We start from the raw sequence: 19,525 nt of genomic DNA, 5'->3' as shown, positions 1-19,525 counted from the left end.
TCTGAGATCCCTCAGCGGTACGTAATATGACAACATAAACAGTAAGAAAAATTTGACTGACTATACTTAGATACCATGAAATTTACAAATCGCTTAAGCCGGTCGGTGCTAACGGGCTAGACAGATGTTTCATATTTCCTTACTTCTCATAAACGAATCTACAATTTTTATGTATATTTGTTATGTAATTACATCCTGTGGCTTCTCATTTACAGACTGTAAACGTTTATGGCATTGTGACAACTTTCTTTTAATATTTTATTGTACTGACATTTTGTAAAACGTTTTTGTATATCAATTATATTTATATTGATAGGGATTTCCGAATTCAATGATGAATGCTGATTTTTTTTCTCTTTTTAAAATATTAAATTGCCATTCCCCTCATTTTAAAATGTTTAATTGAAATTAATAGATATCAATGATCTCGTTTTATAATGACAAAGCGTCTTAAAATTGATGATGCCCTGGGTTTATTATTGAACAATAAATATAAGCCTACTAAACACATCATTCAAAACCCATCAAAATATTTTTTTATAAAATGATCTCTTTGTTTGTTCAAGATTATTAATTTCGTTTTAAAGTTAATTGTTAAGCTAAGTTTTAAGATGACATGATGCCCATCCAAGTGTAAATGTTAAGAGAAAAGGTAAATGTCAAAATGAGTTTACAACATTTTGCATTATTTGCTTCCAATTTCATATTAAATTTTTTAATGAATATTCAATAACCCACGTGGCATACGATAATTTCTTCAAATAATGTTCAGTATATATTAGTTACGCTCAGTTGATAAAGAAGAGTTGGACAGTCTTATTTTATTTTAGGCATTTTTTTATATCCTTAACATTTCTATTTATCAATAATTGATTAATCACCATTAAAATAGTCACGGGAAGGCTTTTAAAAATGATATCTAATTCAAGTCAATTTGACGATAAACAAATGAGCATTATGCCACTTTAAGGTTATTTTGATTTTAGGTTATTTTGATTTACGGTTATTTTGATGAAACAAACCACATTAAAAGGTAATACAGCCATTATCCAAATAATCCAAATAATTCAAGGTTTCATCTATTAAGTTATTTTAGTATTATTTTTGTCTAATAGAATTGCAATATCTCTAAAGTAATCGTAGCACGATTACTTAAGTAAATCAGATAAATGTAATCAGTCTAGTAAATCGACAGTATCATAAAAATAATTTCAAACAATATACTATAAGTTAACTTATAGTATATTTTTAAAGGGGGTCATTATTTACATTTTTTTTTTTTGGTTTTTGACACTTTTAAGATGGAAACAGGTTTTTTTTTTATCAATCTGGTCATATTTTTTTTCTTCCCAGGTCCGATACTCGTGTCTGTGATAGAAACCAGCATCACACAAATCAATATATATATATATATAGTTTAGTACTATCAAGATCAATACTGGAAAGACCCGTAGATACATTCACTTGGCGATGACCTCGGAATGGTCAATCTAAGTAGAAAGTCTCCTTGCATAAGGTGGCTCAAGACAAAATTATAAATACTTAAACATTAAATTATATTGTAGATGGAAGAGGCGGTCGAAGTGGCCTTATTAAAAAAGAATAATATAAGCAATCTAAGGATTGCTGGCCGCGTGGGTTCGAACAGGCCCGTCAGGTGCAAGCTGTTGTTTCCTTTAGCAAAAAACTTGACTTTCATTGCTTAGTACTGGTTGGTGCCAGGAAAAGATTCTAGAGTGTTTCAAGATGCTAATAGCTTCCAACACATTCGAACTGAATAAATCCATGTAAACTATAAACTAATGGAGTGGTCAGTAAATATCAACAAGAATATTTCGTTTACTAACATGTTAATGAATTAAGCCTTTTAATTTATCAGAATCAATTAAAAATATGGTGAAGTCATCGGTTTAGTGTAGTGTTTATTATATATGCATTTAAATGTTGATGTAACGGTAGTTTATATGTGTATCTTATAGGCAGGATAAAACTATAATATTCTTTAGCCCTGAACAATACAATGAAAAAATATAATATCTTTTAGCCTTGTACTATACAATAACAAAATATAATATCTTTTAGCCATAAACAATGCAATAACAAAAATATAATATCCTTCAGCCCTGTACAATACAATAAAAAATATATAACATCTTTAAGCCCTGTACTATACAATAACACAAAAATAAAATATATTTAAGCTCCGTACTATGCAATAACACATATATTATATATTTTAGCCCGGAATTATGCAATAACAGAAATATAATTTCTTTAAGCCCTTCACTATAGAATAACAAAAAATATAATATCTTTTAGCCCTGTAGTTTACTAAAGCATTCCGGTTGGTTTAGAAGTTAAAGATCTTACATAACGATTTGTTTTCAAAATACGACTTTCCATGGCCTTATTAAAAATCAATACGTAACCACTAACAAAACAGCGTAATAATATGAAAATAAACAACCCATAATAGCTATCAATCATTAAACTTATCAAATAGAATTACTAATCATCGTTTAGAAAAGCATTTAATTTCCGCGACTGATTTTTTTCTTCATTTTTTTTCCAAATGCCACATACATTCTCATAAATTACAAAAAAAGAAGAAATTTATTTATCAATAAGATAACAGTGTCGTCACAACTAACTTTTTAATATGCAAAATAACTTATTTATTGCGCAACATGTCAAAATCGTCTCATTAAATGCAATGGTTTATGTACATTTTTTTTAAAATAAAAAATCCAAGATGTGATCGTGGATAGTTATTACTCTTTATGTTTGGTATGATATTAAACAGCATTCAATTAAAATAAAAAAAAAGAATAATAAAAATCAATAAAAAAATCAAACAAACAAGCAAACATTGTGCAACCTTTGTCGTCATGGATTTGTTCAAGCCTATATAAAGGCGTACCATTCCTTACTAGATAAGCATATACATCAGAGGATAGAAAGATGCAAATTGCCGTTGGTTTCGTTGTTTTCGTGCTTGCAACATTGGCTGTGGGTAAGTAGTTATTTTATTTCAGTTATGCTTTTGTCTGGTCCTTCCAGGTCATCGATTCTAGTATTATTCATTTTAATGTTAGCAGAACAGAGCAACAGAACAAAACAACACTTTATAAACTCTAGCTACATGTAGCAACACAAGAGTATACAATGCATAGAATATCAACATATAATAATAGCTTTATAAATTTCTGTTCGAACTTTTCCATATGTTGATGTATTTAGGTAAATGGTGTGTAATTGTTCGCTAATTATACCGTGATTGTAATGCCATGATGATTTGTTTGTTTGTTTGGGTTTTACGTCACACTGCCACAGTAATGCCATTAAGAGCAAATTGCCCAGTGGAATAAAGTAAACTACTTTAGGTATTTTGTTGTTAAAAGTTTTGTAATGCGTACGTCGGTGACAGCCTGGTGAAAGACTGCCTTAAATAAACAATGGAGCTGATTGTGAAATTTTCAATGCTCTCAGAACATCTTTTCTTTTTTACCTGACATTTTATGCCTTCTGATGTCTCTGCTCTTGCAATTGCACGGAGCATTATTTTCAAGTATTATAGTTTAAGAACTTTACCTCAAGTTATAAATATAATTTAGAAGTTAGGTATATCGATGCTTTCTTGAACTGAACACCTAAAGGTTTAACATATTTTGAATGCATATTTCTTTTGTTTTTATTTCATAATCTGTATCTATATCGTATTGAATATTTTCATATTATTTAATTTCATATGATAGTTTCAACTCTAAGCTGATAAATTTATTTTCTTCTCAAATCGCCGTGTTTAAAAAATGGTTTTAAAGCTTCATTAATTGATTGATTGGTTGATTGATTGATTGATTGATACTTTGGTACTTACATCTTAATTTAAATTTCAATGGAATAAATAATACAATTTATCATAATATAATTGAAACCGACAAGCGATTTCTTTTTATCATCATTATGTTTAATATATGCTAATTCATCAATTATGTTTTCAATCAAACAAACAAAAAAATAATAATGAGAAAATTCACCTGTATAGTTAAATAACCAATTGTAACATTTAACACGTGAGTGACGTATGGATATTGAAACTGTGGTGTTAGATAAATAGTTAAAACAGAATTAAATTGAATTTGTCTACAATAGGCACATTTTCGATAAGTATCTTAAATATTGATAAAACAATAGAATGTATCACTTGGATATTTATATAGAAAAAAAATGTTATTTTATATGATGAAATTATATGATGATCAATAATATTTTGTTCTAGACAAAATTAAATTATCTGCTAAATAAATAGATATTGTACAAACAATACCAATATATGATTATTTCATGTTTGTTGTAATGTATGGAAAGTACTGGAAAGTGCAAGCTACTGTCAATGCTCCATAGCACCGGCTTAAGCAGTATATGGTATGATATGGTAAAACTTCCGTTCTATAATTTCAGGGACACCGGAGTATGGATACGGTGGCGGAGGTGACGGGTATGGCGAAGGAATGGGTGGCTCTATGATGTCCATTGGTGGAGGGGGAATGTACCCCTCAGGTGGAGGGGGAATGTACCCCATGGGTGGAGGGGGAATGTACCCCATGGGTGGAGGGGGAATGTACCCAATTGGTGGAGGGGGAATGTACCCCTCTGGTGGAGGAGGGGGAATGTACCCCTCTGGTGGAGGCGGTGGTTATGGCGGTGGATATGGTAGAAGATGCAAATGCCGAAAGAGGTGTAGATATGGAGAGTATTATGCCGGAAAATGCTGGTGGTGCCGATATCACTTTTGTAGGATTAAATGCTGCAGGTATCACTAGAGAGGAAACAGGAAGGTGGAGAAAAAGGTAAATGCTGAAATCTTACATTTCTTCACCGTTAAAGTTTACAAGCATTTAATTAGTTGAGAAATCATAAAAGTATTATGTACATTGTGTATATGATTTATAATTTTATCTATACTACAGTACCTTTTTGAATAACAATATCATTTATATTTGATTTATTGCCAAGTACTGACACAAGTTTATTTTTCTTACAGGCATGATGTGTTATGACCGACTCAACGAACAGCTCATTTGACATTAGTTATTTGTATTGTATTATATGTGTTTCATTAACAATGTAGATCTATGCATTAAGAAAAATAAAAGCATATACATACCAGTATATAGAACAGTGTTTTGTATAATTTTCTACAATTGTAATTGTCGTGTTTGTTTTGTTTCTATGGATTAAATTCAAAGAAACACCAGGGGTTAAAACAACGACTTGGCCCTGATGGGGTACCCGGTATGAACCCACGCGGTCACCAATCCTTAGATTACTAGTCCGACGTGTTAACCACTCCAAATTTTGATGATATTAATTAGATTTTTAACATCGATCATCATAACAAATTCTATATTCATTCATACTTTACAAAGTAAAAGAAAATTCATTTTGAAATATCTTATGCATTTTATCCTTTTTTTATGATTTTTTCTGTTATGATGCAAATCCTCATAATACGATCCGTATGATAATCATAATCAAAGAAAATGATCATCTGATAATGTATATTGTTCACAGTCAAACTACCTCATCTGTTTATGCAGTATAATACCTTTTATTTTTCAAAACACAAAATAAAGTAAAAAAGTAAATGAGACAGTATGCGTAAACTGGTACTGGGTCTCCTGTCCCTGTCCCATGTGCCCTTTGACTGCCCATTTAGAAATTTGAAATATAGAAGCAACGCCCATTTAGAAATTTGAAATATAGAAGCAACGCCCATTTAGAAATTAAATACAGAAGCAACGCCCATTTAGAAATTTGAAATACAGAAGCAACGCCCATTTAGAAATTTGAAATACAGAAGCAACGGCCATTTAGAAATTTGAAATACAGAAGCAACGCCCATTTAGAAATTTGAAATATAGATTCATAAAATGGATCGGAAACGTCGCATCATAGACGATAGCTTGCAATAAACCACTGTCTGTTTATTAGCTTAAGGTCTTCAGTGTACACTTTTATATACTATGACATGACGTGAACGCTGAAGATAACCCCGTAGGGAAAGTCCACCAATAATCGTGCCAGGAATCTGACACGCTCGTATTTATTCATCGAACATGCCATGAAGTAAAGTGAAGCATACATTGATAAAACTATATATAATCTGTTGATAAGCCAAGGATTGACAAATAAAATCTTATTACGAATATAAACTACCTAATAGTTTCCGACAGGTAAAAATTTCGGCACTTGGCCGCCATATTGCCAAAATGTTTGACCACGTGATTACGAGATTGACCTTTATGAACCCATGTGCTTCCAATATTTTTTATAAATTACTTTTTTTTAAAGATATTGAAAGGGTGATTTACTGACTTTTATATTCAATAAAATCATATTTAAGTACTAAAAAATTAATGAAAATAAATAAAAACATTATCTTGAATAAAAATATCGAAATCATGTCAACAAAATGTTCTAAATATAGTACACGACTCTATTCAAATCTGACGTCATACGAGGTCTCGCGTGGCACCTGAATGTCATGGCCGACTATAGTCTACAGTTAAATAGGCAATTTTAATGACAGTATTAATATTTTGATACTTTAATTGGTATAGAACGATATTAAAATAGTTGTTTTATCGTAAAATGCACAAGAATTGATTGGGTCAAGTGTATTTGCAAGTGAAAAACAAGAATAAACCAACTTATGTTATTCTGGTTAGGTTTCGTAACGGGTCTAATCCAAAACTTTAATGCCGCATCAGATGAAAAACAAAAATGTTAAATAGCGGCTTATAAAGTTTTGGAAGCCAGAACTATCTGTTTATGAACATGCTTAACAAAACTGAACCTGCATCATTTTGCCGCATTGGAATGTCTTGAAAGTTTCCATATTTCACCTTTTTGTTTGTTTTGTTATGTAACACAGTATGGAGCAAAGTCTTCAGAACATACTATTAGCGTTTTTATTATTTTGTTTTTGTTCCTGTTTATTTGTATTGCATTGTGTCAATTTGTCAATATTTCCTGTGTATAACTGGTTTGTATACATTTATGAATACAGATCCGACCGATGTAAAAAGAGGTTTGGTGATATGTTTTGTGAAATTTGCGTTCATTAAAAATTCGGAGAAGAAGAGATCACCAAGATCATTGAAAAAAATGAAATAGATGATAATTGCAGAGTTTTTTTATGAGAGATCAAAAAAAGTGCATCTTTTTCACCACCTGGTAGCATCTTTAGCACTTAATGTACCGGTAATATAATTAAGAATCCCCAAAAAAATATTAACAAAAATGTTCAAAAATCGAAACCTTAATCGAAATATACAATTAATAGTCCCCAAACATCTTAAATTTTTTTTTAAAAGGTTCTTTTCAGAAATACTATCAAACAATTTTCATATTGCCTATATGTTTATATGAAAAATCCCCAGCCCCCCCCCCCCCCCCCAAAAAAAAAACAAAAACAAAAACAAACAAAAACAAACAAACAAAAAAAACGTTTTTTTAAAAAAAACTTTAATCCCTTTAATATAAAAATTTAGAAACACGTTTGTTCAAGCTTGTATTTGCTCTTTTTCCTTGTAAAAAGTTTTAAGGATCTATTGACATTTTTCGGAAATTTGTATCTGGCCTACTTTAATTGATTTCATATACAATTGATAATACAATTTTCCTCTTTGTCACATAGTCTTATAAAACATTGTTGTTGTAAAAATAAGTGGTATAAAATTATTGTTTTGAACACTTCTTGTTTTGCTATAACGTAACAATTCTCAATGCTTTTGTAAAATACAAAATAATCGTTTTCTATATAAAAGAAAGTTAATATCATGGATTGGTTCATTGCGTCTCTCTGGTACAACTAGACTATACAATTCTGCTTTTAGTTCTGAGTATTCTTGATCTTCTCCCAGACAATGGAGAAATTGTTCACGTGTGTAAGACCGGTCGTACACTTTCAAATAAGCTAAAGATTGCATAAGAAGAAGTTTTTCAATTTGTTCTTCCTTTTCAGCTTTTCTAATGAACGTCGGTGTATCAAAATATTCATATTCACTAAATGCTTTCTTTGATTCGTTAATAAATTCTTCATCTTTATTCAAAAGTTGATCAATTTTATCAATGAGTTGTTTCCTCTGACCTTCATAAATCCTTCCTTGGAAAATATTTCTGTCTTCTATCATGTAACTCCGCAGCAAATTAGACTTCAAACAGTCCTGAAGGAATTTAAGGGCTTCAATTGTCCTAAGTAGAAGACAATTTGGAGCAAAATATTTCTTTGGAGTGTTTTCCGCTTGCCATAAAATAACATTTTTCACTATATATGATGAAACTGCCGGGCATATTGGTTCAAGAACTGCTTTCGAAAGCTGTTTCAGCAATAAATATACTTTGATTTGATGTTCATCAAGGGAATTAACCAGCAACAGTTCTGCTTGTGTGAAGCAAATCCGCCATTCTGTATTTGGAAATCTACTGTTTACATTTGCAACCGGCACAACAGTTCCATTTATAGTCGATATTTCATTTACTAATTTAGGATCTGGCCAGTTGCAAGTTCGTTTTCTTTGTTTCCATTTCTGTAGCAATTTTTCACTCGTACATTTAAAACCAGCAACGAAGTCGTATTTTAGATTTTCACTTCTAAATGAAGCGCATGGCCCATGGTTTCGTACGAACTCAGCATGTGATCCATTTACATCCAGTTTATGTGCATTCCTTCCATATTCAGAAAACGCAACAAAGCTTTCATTAAACTTATTTGAGATATATGTATGACCGTTGTCAAAAACTAGACAATTACTTACTTCAGAAGAAAGTTTCCCTTTGCTCAAATTGCTTAATATTAGTCTTGTATAGCCAGGCGAACACCCGACTTGATCCATGTGAAACACAACAGAATTTGAATTGGAAATCCCATTTTCAAAGCAGTTGACGTTTTTATAAATAAACAAACGATCCACATCACTTTCATAATATTTAGCTATTCCTTCGGCTTTGCTCCCGGCAGTAAGTTGAGTATATTCTTTCCATTTCATATTTAATTGCCGGTCTAAAGCGCTGTACATATCCCTTCTACATCTAATCAAATCCATACGGTAGCCAATAATGTCTAGACAGCGAGAAAGTCTTCTTGATATCTTTTCCATGCTTTATTTAACATTGTTTTATTGTTTCATATATCTTGAAACTTCTTTAAACACATTATAACAAAATTTTCTGAATGGTTTAAAGCGCATTGGTTTATAATACAATAAATTATTACTTTGATGGTACGAGGGGTGATCCAAAAATTCGTGGACACGCTGCATAAAACAAAAAGTAATAAAGCAAATCACATGAAATTCTAGTATCTTATGAAGTGAGCATATGTCGACAAATTCTCAAAATATTGTAAAGATTGTACAAGAATTAACGATTCTGCACCAGTTTATATACATAGACATGACAAAACGCGGCGCAGCTCACGACGTCACAAACGACGTTATGCTATCATATATATAGGAAGTAATCTATGTTACCGTTTTGCCTTATAACTTTTATAAGTATTCCCCTTTAACCCGCACACATTTTTCATGGCGGCGGACCCAGTCTCTAAATGTACTCGCATACCATTCCTGGCTGAATGATGACAGTATGCATTGGATGGCTCCTCTCAACTCGTCCAGATTGTCAAAACGTTTCCCTCTCAACTCTTTCTTTAACCTGGGAAACAAGGCGAGGTCACACGGGGAAAGATCAGGCGAATATGGTGAATGACTGAGTACTTCTGCTGAGAACTAGAGAACGACACATTGACGGTTTATTTGTCACACTTTCGATCATTGTTTTTGTCTCGCCAGGGGTCTTTCCAAGATTTATACAGAACTGTATAACTGTCCGAAGGTTTGCTGGATCCGTGACGTCCATTTTTGATAAAGCTGTTTTTAGCACCTGCTCTTTAAAGTACGAGCGTAAAATAACCGCAACTTCAAAATGTCTTCTAATACTGACAGAATGACGTCATACACATCAAAACAACGTTATTATAACGTTTCTCGCAATTTTCTTTGTTTGCACAGGTTTTACATGTGTTTAAATGAGATGAAAACGTTTACATCACAGAGAAAAAGTAAGCTGCGCCGCGAATTTGATACTTAATGTTTTTATATTGTCATATATAGATAACAAATGCAATTGGTGTTTTAAAATTTGGTCAATTTATTAAAAAGCATTGATTAATAATATCCAAAGAGTTCATTTCGGTAGGACGTCACGTTATGGAGATACACACATTGTCCACGAATTTTTGGATCACCCCTCGTATTTAGTATCATAATAACAACAAACCACGAAACAGTTATGTGTAAGTGTTAAATGCATGATCCAATATAACATACATAAATACAACAGATAACAACATGTTCTAGTACAAAATAAACTTATCCATCATGTAAATGTTTCATACAAAATCAGAATTTTATAAAACATATCTTTAACAAGTAAACATTTCATAATAATATCCAAATATTACATTAAATATATGAAATACGGAACTGTAGACCAATCCACTTTTAATGTAACGCAGCTACAAAAAGCGGAAGTGAGCAATTACATGTACAACGTTGACAAATGCTAAACATTTGTGTAAGTTTTTTTTTCTATATGATTTTATCGAGGTCATTTATGTATGGTATAAGTCTACAAATAATGTAGTATTGTGTTGTTTATTTTCATTAAATAATAAACAAGAAGTATCTTTTTAAAACGTTATCGGCCGTGGTAACCCTATATTTGTTGATTTGCGGCATTTCTAGGTATGTTTTGCGCTATTTTTAGGTCAAAATAAGCTGTTAATTATTAAAAACAGTTCCAATAAGAGTTAGGTCTTAAACATTTGTTGATACTGTTTCCGTAGTTAGTGCAGATTTTAACTTCAGCACATACATTTGAAAAATTGTTATTTTAGCTTACCATGATAACGCCATACGAGGGTGGGCCAATATGTAATGCAATATGAAGTTTTTTTTCTATTTTAGCTCTTGAGTAAGCTATGTTATGCTAGAAAGCATCTTCTTTCAAAATATACTAAATACAATTATGTAGTCAACAGATGAAGAATTTAAACACATTTAAAAATACTTTACCGAAACTTCATGTAAAATATGGCTGGTAAACGCTCAGTAAATGTGCTGAAATATGGTCTTACAAAAAAAGTCGAGCAAAACTAGAAAAATCTGCTTTAAAGGTTTATAATATTTGTAATATTTGTAATAACTATAAAAGTATTTTATGCAAATGTTTCGAGATGGATGCCTTAATTAAAAAATTGGAACGAGTCATTAAAACCTTCTTGTGAGAAAGTACGGTTTTTGGCATGATACATTGCCTTGTGTTCCTTTTAAAACGTTTTATACACGTAAACCGTGACTCTGGATAAGAAATGGTTCATCCTCATACAGCAATCATAACTAAAAATAGTTTTCTCAGAATCTACAGTGAAAAAGGCTAAGATACTAAGCATGTAAGTACTCTTCAAGGTTCAAAATTTGCACTGTCCATGGTCTCTGGTTGATATTGACTTACATACTAGTGAAAAAAATTAAGTCTTACTCTGTGAAACTAATTAGCCCAAATCTTATAGATTTTATGCATATTGACATCTACAAACGTTTTATAAATCATGCCACCGAGGTAAAAAAATATGGCACCGCCCTGAGGGCCAATTAGTTTATTAAAGCTTATATTGTAAACATGTCTTAGATCTTAGACTTTTTGTGAAGAATTGTGACCTTTTTCTTGCCATGTTTGCCATGTATATCAGACTATCATGTTTGTTTTCTCATCATTGCTGTGCCTTGTTGAGAGCATGAAGGCGGTGAAAACTCGTCCCGTACATTAATTCAGATTCTTAGATATTGTTCCGATTCTCATATAATGTTCAGATGTTCAGCACGATATAATTATTTTGTTTCTAGCATTTGAATTCTTATAGTATACTCGCGTATGTGGCCGGATATCTGTTGTATGCAGGTTCCATATATTTTGATCCCCTTTCAAAATTACACTTTTTAGTTTCAGCTACTGTTTCCGCTTGGCATGCTGGTTTATTGGACCGGCGATTTGTTTTTTCTGTGTGTAAAGTGTATAAGTTTTTGTAAAAGAAGCCATTTTTCGTGCCAACTGTTAAAACACCATTTGTCTGATGCCGTTGTAGATTCGTTTTCAATAGGCTTTGAGGGTGTCCGTTACAGCAAGCAACATAAACGCTCTAACCCGAGCAAAATATCCAAAGATTTTCGCCTGGCATGGTCGTTTTTAGGACAGGCGATTTGATTTTTTCTGTGTATAAATTTTCGTAAAAGAACAACACCATTTTCTCGAGCCAACCATTAAAACAATTAACACAATTTGTCTGATGCCGTAGCGGAATAGTTTTTCCATCAGTCTTAAAGGATCTTCTTTTCACCAATAAAGGGTCAACAGCCCAAACACGAGTAACATGTCCTGGACATTTCTGCGTGGCTTGATCTTTTTTCTGGACTGGCGATTTGTTCTTTTTGTATATAAAGTGTATTAATTTTCTCGAGCAAACTGTTAAAATACCATTTGTCTGATTGTGCAGTGTTGTGTTGCAGTTTCGTTTCTCCATCAGCTTGGAGGATTTTCTTTACAACACTATAAAGCCAAAAACCATTACCTTTCAAACTGATGGCAAAATAGCGGACCCACAACGGAATTGAACAAATGATGTTTTAATAGTTGGCTAAAGAAAATGGTCTTTTAACGCAAATTTATACACATTATGGTCGTTATTTAGACCGTCGATTTGTTCTTTCTGCATTTAAAGTGTATAAATTTTCGTAGAAAAAAACATTGTATAAACATCATTTTTCTGAATCCGTTTCATATTTGCTTTTTCCTTAAGTTTGGGGTTTTTCTTTAGATCCATATAAGGACCAAAGCCCTAACTCAAGAAATATTTCCAGGAGAGTTTCGCGTGGTCGTTTTTGGACCAACGAATTGTTCTTTCTTTATATAAAGTGTATAAATTTTCATAATACAACTCCATATTTACAAGGCAACCGTTAAATACCATTTGTCTGACAGATTTACAAATGTGCCATTTTTGAAAATGGGAAACTAAACATATGCTTACTGGCTAACAAATGTTAAATGATAAATAATAAAAGCCGTGTTATTCTTAAATATTAAAAAAAAACCCTCACAGAAGATCATTTGAATCGTATCGTAAAAATATATTTTAATCCGTTGGGTTTATTTTGTAACATTCGGATAAATACGCGTAGGATTTCAGAACGAGGCTGTCAAAAAAAGATGGATTCTGATCAGGCTTGTCAATCGTGATCAAAACAAATCAGTGACATGTTTGCTCATACGGTAAGACATTTTGGTCTATTTCTTTTTAGTTTTTACACAAAGATTCTGCTTTATGAATTTCCTTTACTTGAATACAGTATCTTAAAATTAAGCCTTTGGTTTTTCGGTCTGATTCCTTCAATAAATTTGACCCGGCTGATTAGCTCATGATGATGCTTGCACTGTCATCAGCTCATGATTATATTTATTATGCCTGCTACTCTTTGATTTAATTTAAATGTTTTAAAAAACAAAATTTTCAGGCTTATATAAGAATAATATGAAAAGGGCAAGGCCTCAAAGCAATCTCTTTGACAGAAATTATCAAGAGGGTTTGTATATGAATTTGCAAAGGTGCAAGGACTCTATATTAGGGGCAGCACGAAATACCCAAATATACCCAAATACACCCAAATATACCCAAATATTACCCAAATATTGCCAAAATATACCCAAATATTGCCCAATTATACTAAAAATAAAGGTTTTATACTAAAAAAGTGCTGTTTTAATCATGAATACAATATACACTTTCACTAAGATACAATCAAACATACCCAAATATACATTTTCCTATCACTGTGTTTTGAACCAAAATACAGTATAATTATGTACTCCATTAAAGCTATTTTTTTAAATAACATTGGACACTTGTATATGATATGAAATTTCAACAAAATTACACCTTAAAAATCTAAGTGTAGACAACAAATATCATATCTTGATTTAAAATTGAAAGTACATTCATAAAGAACCTTATCCTATATAATACATAAGCAAATGTCACAACTTTATTTTCTTACAACATCTTAAACTGCCCATTTCAACGGAATGAATGAAAGCTTTAGCAGGCTAAGTCATTGTATTTTATAAATATTTATTTATTTCTCATTATAATATATATTTTATACAAACAAAAATAAATAATACTATATTTGGGTATATTTGGGTGTATTTGGGTATATTTGGGTATTTCGTGCCGCCGCTATATTAGGACCATTTGTGACCAAAACAAGATCCAGACCCAAAGAACATGTGACAGCCCTAATAGATACATGAAGACAAGGGTTCCAACTCCAAAAAACGAAATTTTCGCCTTTAGCTGAATGAGAAGCGAATTACTTTTCCATTTTCAGTGTTGCATCTAGAATTTCAAAATTATGGGGGATTGTCCCCCACTCAATTGAAAAATGTGGCGGATTTGAGAAATATGTGGGGGACATATATTTACCTTACAATATGACATACAGAATAGAGTTCATTTATTTTACATTCAGGCCTTTTTGACAGCTATCGTCCGCTCAAAAATGGAAGTAGAAAAAATAAAATATTGACGAATACTACATTTCACACGCGAGATGACTTAGTCGGCAGCTACACGCGATTTAGTACGTATTTTAGTCATAACCACGAGTGAAAACAAACAATAACAAACATGGCTGAAGCGTGTAAGATACGATGAAGATAAACTGAATTAAGTTGAAAAGATTGTCAGATGCACGACTTGGCGCACACTGACTTCAATAAAATGCGCGATCTGCATAAAAAATGCGCAAACACTGCATTTTACAAGCAAATTCTGTATTTTTAATGTGTTCATGTAGCATACTTATGGTGCTTTTAATAAATGTTAGCAACTTGTCCCTTTAACCATTCATATATATATGCCGAACACAAACCTAGCTGAAAACGACTTTTTTGCTTAATCCACAAAGAAGTTGCAACATTGTAAACTACGTGGTTTATCCAGTAAAAAAACAATTTACAACAATGAACACAGAAAGAAAAGGCTTGAATTCAATAAAAAAGACTATTTTGCAAAACATACATATATGGTTACCTATTTTTATTGTTTCGACAGACAACCACATAATCGTGTTTTTTTTTCACTTGCTTACTTTTCTCCAAGGACGGCCATTCGCTTGTCACGCTATTGAGGATAGATGGATTAAATACCCAAATATTACCCAAATATTGCCAAAATATACCCAAATATTGCCCAATTATACTTAAAATAAAGGTTTTATACTAAAAAAGTGCTGTTTTAATCATGAATACAATATACACTTTCACTAAGATACAATCAAACATACCCAAATATACATTTTCCTATCACTGTGTTTTGAACCAAAATACAGTATAATTATGTACTCCATTAAAGCTATTTTTTTAAATAACATTGGACACTTGTATATGATATGAAATTTCAACAAAATTACACCTTAAAAATCTAAGTGTAGACAACAAATATCATATCTTGATTTAAAATTGAAAGTACATTCATAAAGAACCTTATCCTATATAATACATAAGCAAATGTCACAACTTTATTTTCTTACAACATCTTAACTGCCCATTTCAACGGAATGAATGAAAGCTTTAGCAGGCTAAGTCATTGTATTTTATAAATATTTATTTATTTCTCATTATAATATATATTTTATACAAACAAAAATAAATAATACTATATTTGGGTATATTTGGGTGTATTTGGGTATATTTGGGTATTTCGTGCCGCCGCTATATTAGGACCATTTGTGACCAAAACAAGATCCAGACCCAAAGAACATGTGACAGCCCTAATAGATACATGAAGACAAGGGTTCCAACTCCAAAAAACGAAATTTTCGCCTTTAGCTGAATGAGAAGCGAATTACTTTTCCATTTTCAGTGTTGCATCTAGAATTTCAAAATTATGGGGGATTGTCCCCCACTCAATTGAAAAATGTGGGGGATTTGAAAAGATGTGGGAGACATACATTGACCTTACAATATGACATACAGAATAGAGTTCATTTATTTTACATTCAGGCCTTTTTGACAGCTATCGTCCGCTCAAAAATGGAAGTAGAAAAAATAAAATATTGACGAATATTACATTTCACACGCGAGATGACTTAGTCGGCAGCTACACGCGATTTAGTACGTATTTTAGTCATAACCACGAGTGAAAACAAACAATAACAAACATGGCTGAAGCGTGTAAGATACGATGAAGATAAACTGAATTAAGTTGAAAAGATTGTCAGATGCGCGACTTGGCGCACACTGACTTCAATAAAATGCGCGATCTGCATAAAAAATGCGCAAACACTGCATTTTACAAGCAAATTCTGTATTTTTAATGTGTTCATGTAGCATACTTATGGTGCTTTTAATAAATGTTAGCAACTTGTCCCTTTAACCATGCATATATATATATATGCCGAACACAAACCTAGCTGAAAACGACTTTTTGGCTTAACAGCATAATTTACATTGTAAACTATGTGGTTTATCCAGTAAAAAAACAATTTACAACAATGTACACAGAAAGAAAAGGCTTGAATTCAATAAAAAAGACTATTTTGCAAAACATACATATATGGTTACCTATTTTTATTGTTTCAACAGACAACCACATAATCGTTTTTTTGTTTTTTTTCACTTGCTAACTTTTCTCCAAGGACGGCTATTCGCTTGTCACGCTATTGAGGATAGATGGATTAAACTATGTGTGTTCTGATTGGTCGATGCATCGGATGCTGGTGACATGCGAATGGCTTTTCTCAGAAAAAAAAGTTATAGCTAGTGAAAGTAAAAAAACAATTACGTGGTTGTCTGTTGAAATTGTTGGTTTTGTCTGTCGAAACAGATATTTTCGAATATGTCAAATAATGATTGTAACTGGTGCAGCAGCTTGCTCCCCGTTATTTTCTTATGGAGTGTTTTCATCAATATATGAATAACTCAGATTGAAAATACTCTGTACAAAAATAAATTAAAGAGAGCAATCTTCTGCACCAGTTACTTTCACTACGTTTGAGAATTTGACATATGGGAAAAAAGGTTTGTTATAGGTAGTGATGTTCCGATTGTCGCAAGTCGCTGATAATCAGTTACTGTTATATAAAGCGACAATAATCGATTCACAAAAAATTGTTCTGCGACGTCGTCGAAAATGTTTAAAGTATCAAAACGAATTAATTCTGACGATAATTTTCTTTTAGGAACACCTCGCCGATGGCAAAAAAATTATCTCAGAGACAATTTGGAGTTGAATAGGATCAATACGTGATGTAAACAATAGTAATATAATGTGATGTGAATGTTATTATTTGACATCCATTGGAAAATTAAATCTTTTTCGTAAAATAATAACTAAATAGGGTTAAAACTGTGTTGAAAAGTGCTAAATGAAGTTCATATTACTGAATATAATCAAGTGCCTTGGGAAAAAATGTTTCTTCCCTACTTCTTTTTAACGCGACTTTAATCGGAAAGTAATCGATTATGTCCCATCCGATTGAACCGATGATCGATTGGGACAAATTTCATCCGATTTCCATCACTAGTTATAGGTTGTTATGATGATTTGATTGAACTGTTACTACAACCGTGTTCAGGCCTAAAAAAAAATTGATGTGTTTCTGGTGGCGAGGCCAAAAAAAGTAGGGTTGGTAGGTAGGATTTTTTTTTTTGCTGTCAATCAACGATTGTAGATATGATACGGATTATATGGTCTGTAAATTCCATAGCATAAAAGTATTTAACAATGTTAGACTACCAAACCTAGACTTCAATCTTACATTTTGAAATAAATTTTACCAATGGCATGACTCGACTTTCGTTTTCATTTTTTTTAATTCTTAATGAACAACTGGCTTCAATTGTAATATTCTCACTCTTAATATGACCATGCACGTCCAAAAAAATGTTTTGAGCTGTTTTGCTGTGGTCAATTAATTTGATTTCCTGTTTTGTCACACTATGATCGCATGTTTTTAAGGAAATCGCCAGCAGTGACACTTCGGCTGCTTGTTGTGCCGCCATGTTTGCCGGTGCGCGTTAATGCTTAATTGGAACACGAATCGTCTGTGCCTAACATCGTTGTCGACTCGCGATACTAAAACCTGTCTTCGGTACGGGCGCCAATTTTTTTTGTACTCGATAAAAAACTTTGGGTCGGCGCTAAAAAAATAGGGTCGGTCGGGCCACCGGAAACACAACATTTTTTTTTTTGGCCTCAGCAAGTTTTTATGTAAATATGATGGTTTTGTCCTGCTTTTGAATGTGCATCATTAACCGAGTGGTTTATGTCATTGATTTCAAACCAATTACCCGTCATGGCAGCAAGCTGTGTGTTTGAATCCTGACACGACTTTCAGTGTCTATTCTTAGAGGGGGGATAAAGGGATTCACCCATATTTTTGAGAATTCCCATCTATTTTTTTAGAGGCAGGGGGGAAATATTACATAGAGAAAGAAGGAAAAGATCAACAAATATTATAAATTTTCACTTTTCGATAAAAATCCCCCGTTTTTTAAATCTTTGGATTTTTTTTTGATTTTTTAATGTTACATGTAGGTAGCTAAATGCTAGATTATGGAACTTAGATGGTTGACCGTTCTCCTCGGGTGCCTGTTCATGTCTAAAATAATGCATGGAAGACACCTCTTCCTCCACCAGTTAAGGTAGAATTTAGTTAGTATGGATCTGTACTGTGTTGGTGCATTGTAAAACCCAACCAATTGAAAAATTGATCAGGTATCAAAATACCAAAAAAGAGCAGCAGATAAACTGGTTGGTTTTATTTAAAGTAAAAAAAGCTTAATAATATCTGTTTCAAAGTAGCAAATGTATTTATTGCTTCTTTTGTGTTGACTCTGTGGAGTAGTGGCAACATATAGGGTTCACTTCTCTGTTGTCTCTCTGTCTGTTAAAAAAACTTGTCCAACAACTGGTGCATTTTCATCCAAACTTTACAGGAATGATCAGTACCAAGTCTAGTTGTGCATATTTTCAGCATTTTCTGGTTCTATAATTTTTGTCAGTGTTATATAATATATATGTTTAATAATTCTTATATTTAAATTAAAGATTGTCTGGACTACTACTTATAATTATACCACAAATGGATTTCAGTGAAATTTTAAAGGATTCAGAATCGGTAGCTCAAAAACTTTCGTAATTATTACATGGGTTTTCTGCTTGAATGATTTTTAGCCAAGTTATGGCCCTTGAATGAAAAGGGTGTTAATAAAGTATGCCAGACTACTCCTCTTACACCACTGATGAAATTTCAATGAAACTTTACAGGATTGATTGGTAGGTCAAGTACTTGTGCATGATACACCAGATTGTTTTTGCTTGACTGATTTTAGCTGAGTT

The 19,525-nt window shown here is 32.2% G+C and overlaps 3 protein-coding genes across 3 annotated transcripts in view; 1 reads left to right on the top strand and 2 right to left on the bottom strand.

Annotated features, from left to right (window-relative positions):
* Nucleotides 1-4,396: 4,396 nt before the first annotated feature.
* LOC132712996 (uncharacterized) lies at nt 4,397-5,088 on the bottom strand. Its single transcript, XM_060695434.1, has 2 exons — nt 4,974-5,088; nt 4,397-4,680 (listed from the first exon to the last, which is right to left on the bottom strand). Exons 1-2 carry the CDS (start codon nt 5,086-5,088, stop codon nt 4,412-4,414), a joined length of 384 nt encoding a protein of 127 aa, XP_060551417.1. The 3' UTR covers nt 4,397-4,411.
* Nucleotides 5,089-7,787: 2,699 nt separating this feature from the next.
* LOC132712995 (uncharacterized) lies at nt 7,788-9,164 on the bottom strand. The gene has a single exon (XM_060695432.1). It carries the CDS (start codon nt 9,162-9,164, stop codon nt 7,788-7,790), a length of 1,377 nt encoding a protein of 458 aa, XP_060551415.1.
* Nucleotides 9,165-13,251: 4,087 nt separating this feature from the next.
* The window catches only part of LOC132712994 (phosphatidylinositol 4-kinase beta-like), a 48,158-nt gene continuing 41,884 nt past the window's right edge, over nt 13,252-19,525 (top strand). Inside the window, exon 1 of the mRNA XM_060695431.1 lies at nt 13,252-13,395. The gene's annotated coding sequence lies outside the window, so the exon portion shown is untranslated. The remainder of the gene's footprint in view (nt 13,396-19,525) is intronic.

The sequence above is a fragment of the Ruditapes philippinarum genome, unplaced genomic scaffold (assembly GCF_026571515.1).
Source record: "Ruditapes philippinarum isolate M1 unplaced genomic scaffold, ASM2657151v2 ctg3235_1_1_1_1, whole genome shotgun sequence".
In the NCBI taxonomy this organism is placed as follows: Eukaryota; Metazoa; Mollusca; class Bivalvia; order Venerida; family Veneridae; genus Ruditapes; species Ruditapes philippinarum.
The sequence above is the reverse complement of the archived record's forward strand: the minus strand, read 5'-3'. Positions and strand labels throughout refer to the sequence as shown.

Excerpts from the sequence above, each read along its gene's own strand:
- LOC132712995 (XM_060695432.1), bottom strand. The coding sequence starts at position 9,164 with ATGGAAAAGATATCAAGAAGACTTTCTCGCTGTCTAGACATTATTGGC.
- LOC132712996 (XM_060695434.1), bottom strand. The coding sequence starts at position 5,088 with ATGTCAAATGAGCTGTTCGTTGAGTCGGTCATAACACATCATGCCTGT. Across the intron at positions 4,681-4,973 it reads TGATATTGTTATTCAAAAAG|AGGGGTACATTCCCCCTCCT; the intron begins GTACTGTAGTAT and ends CGCCTCCACCAG.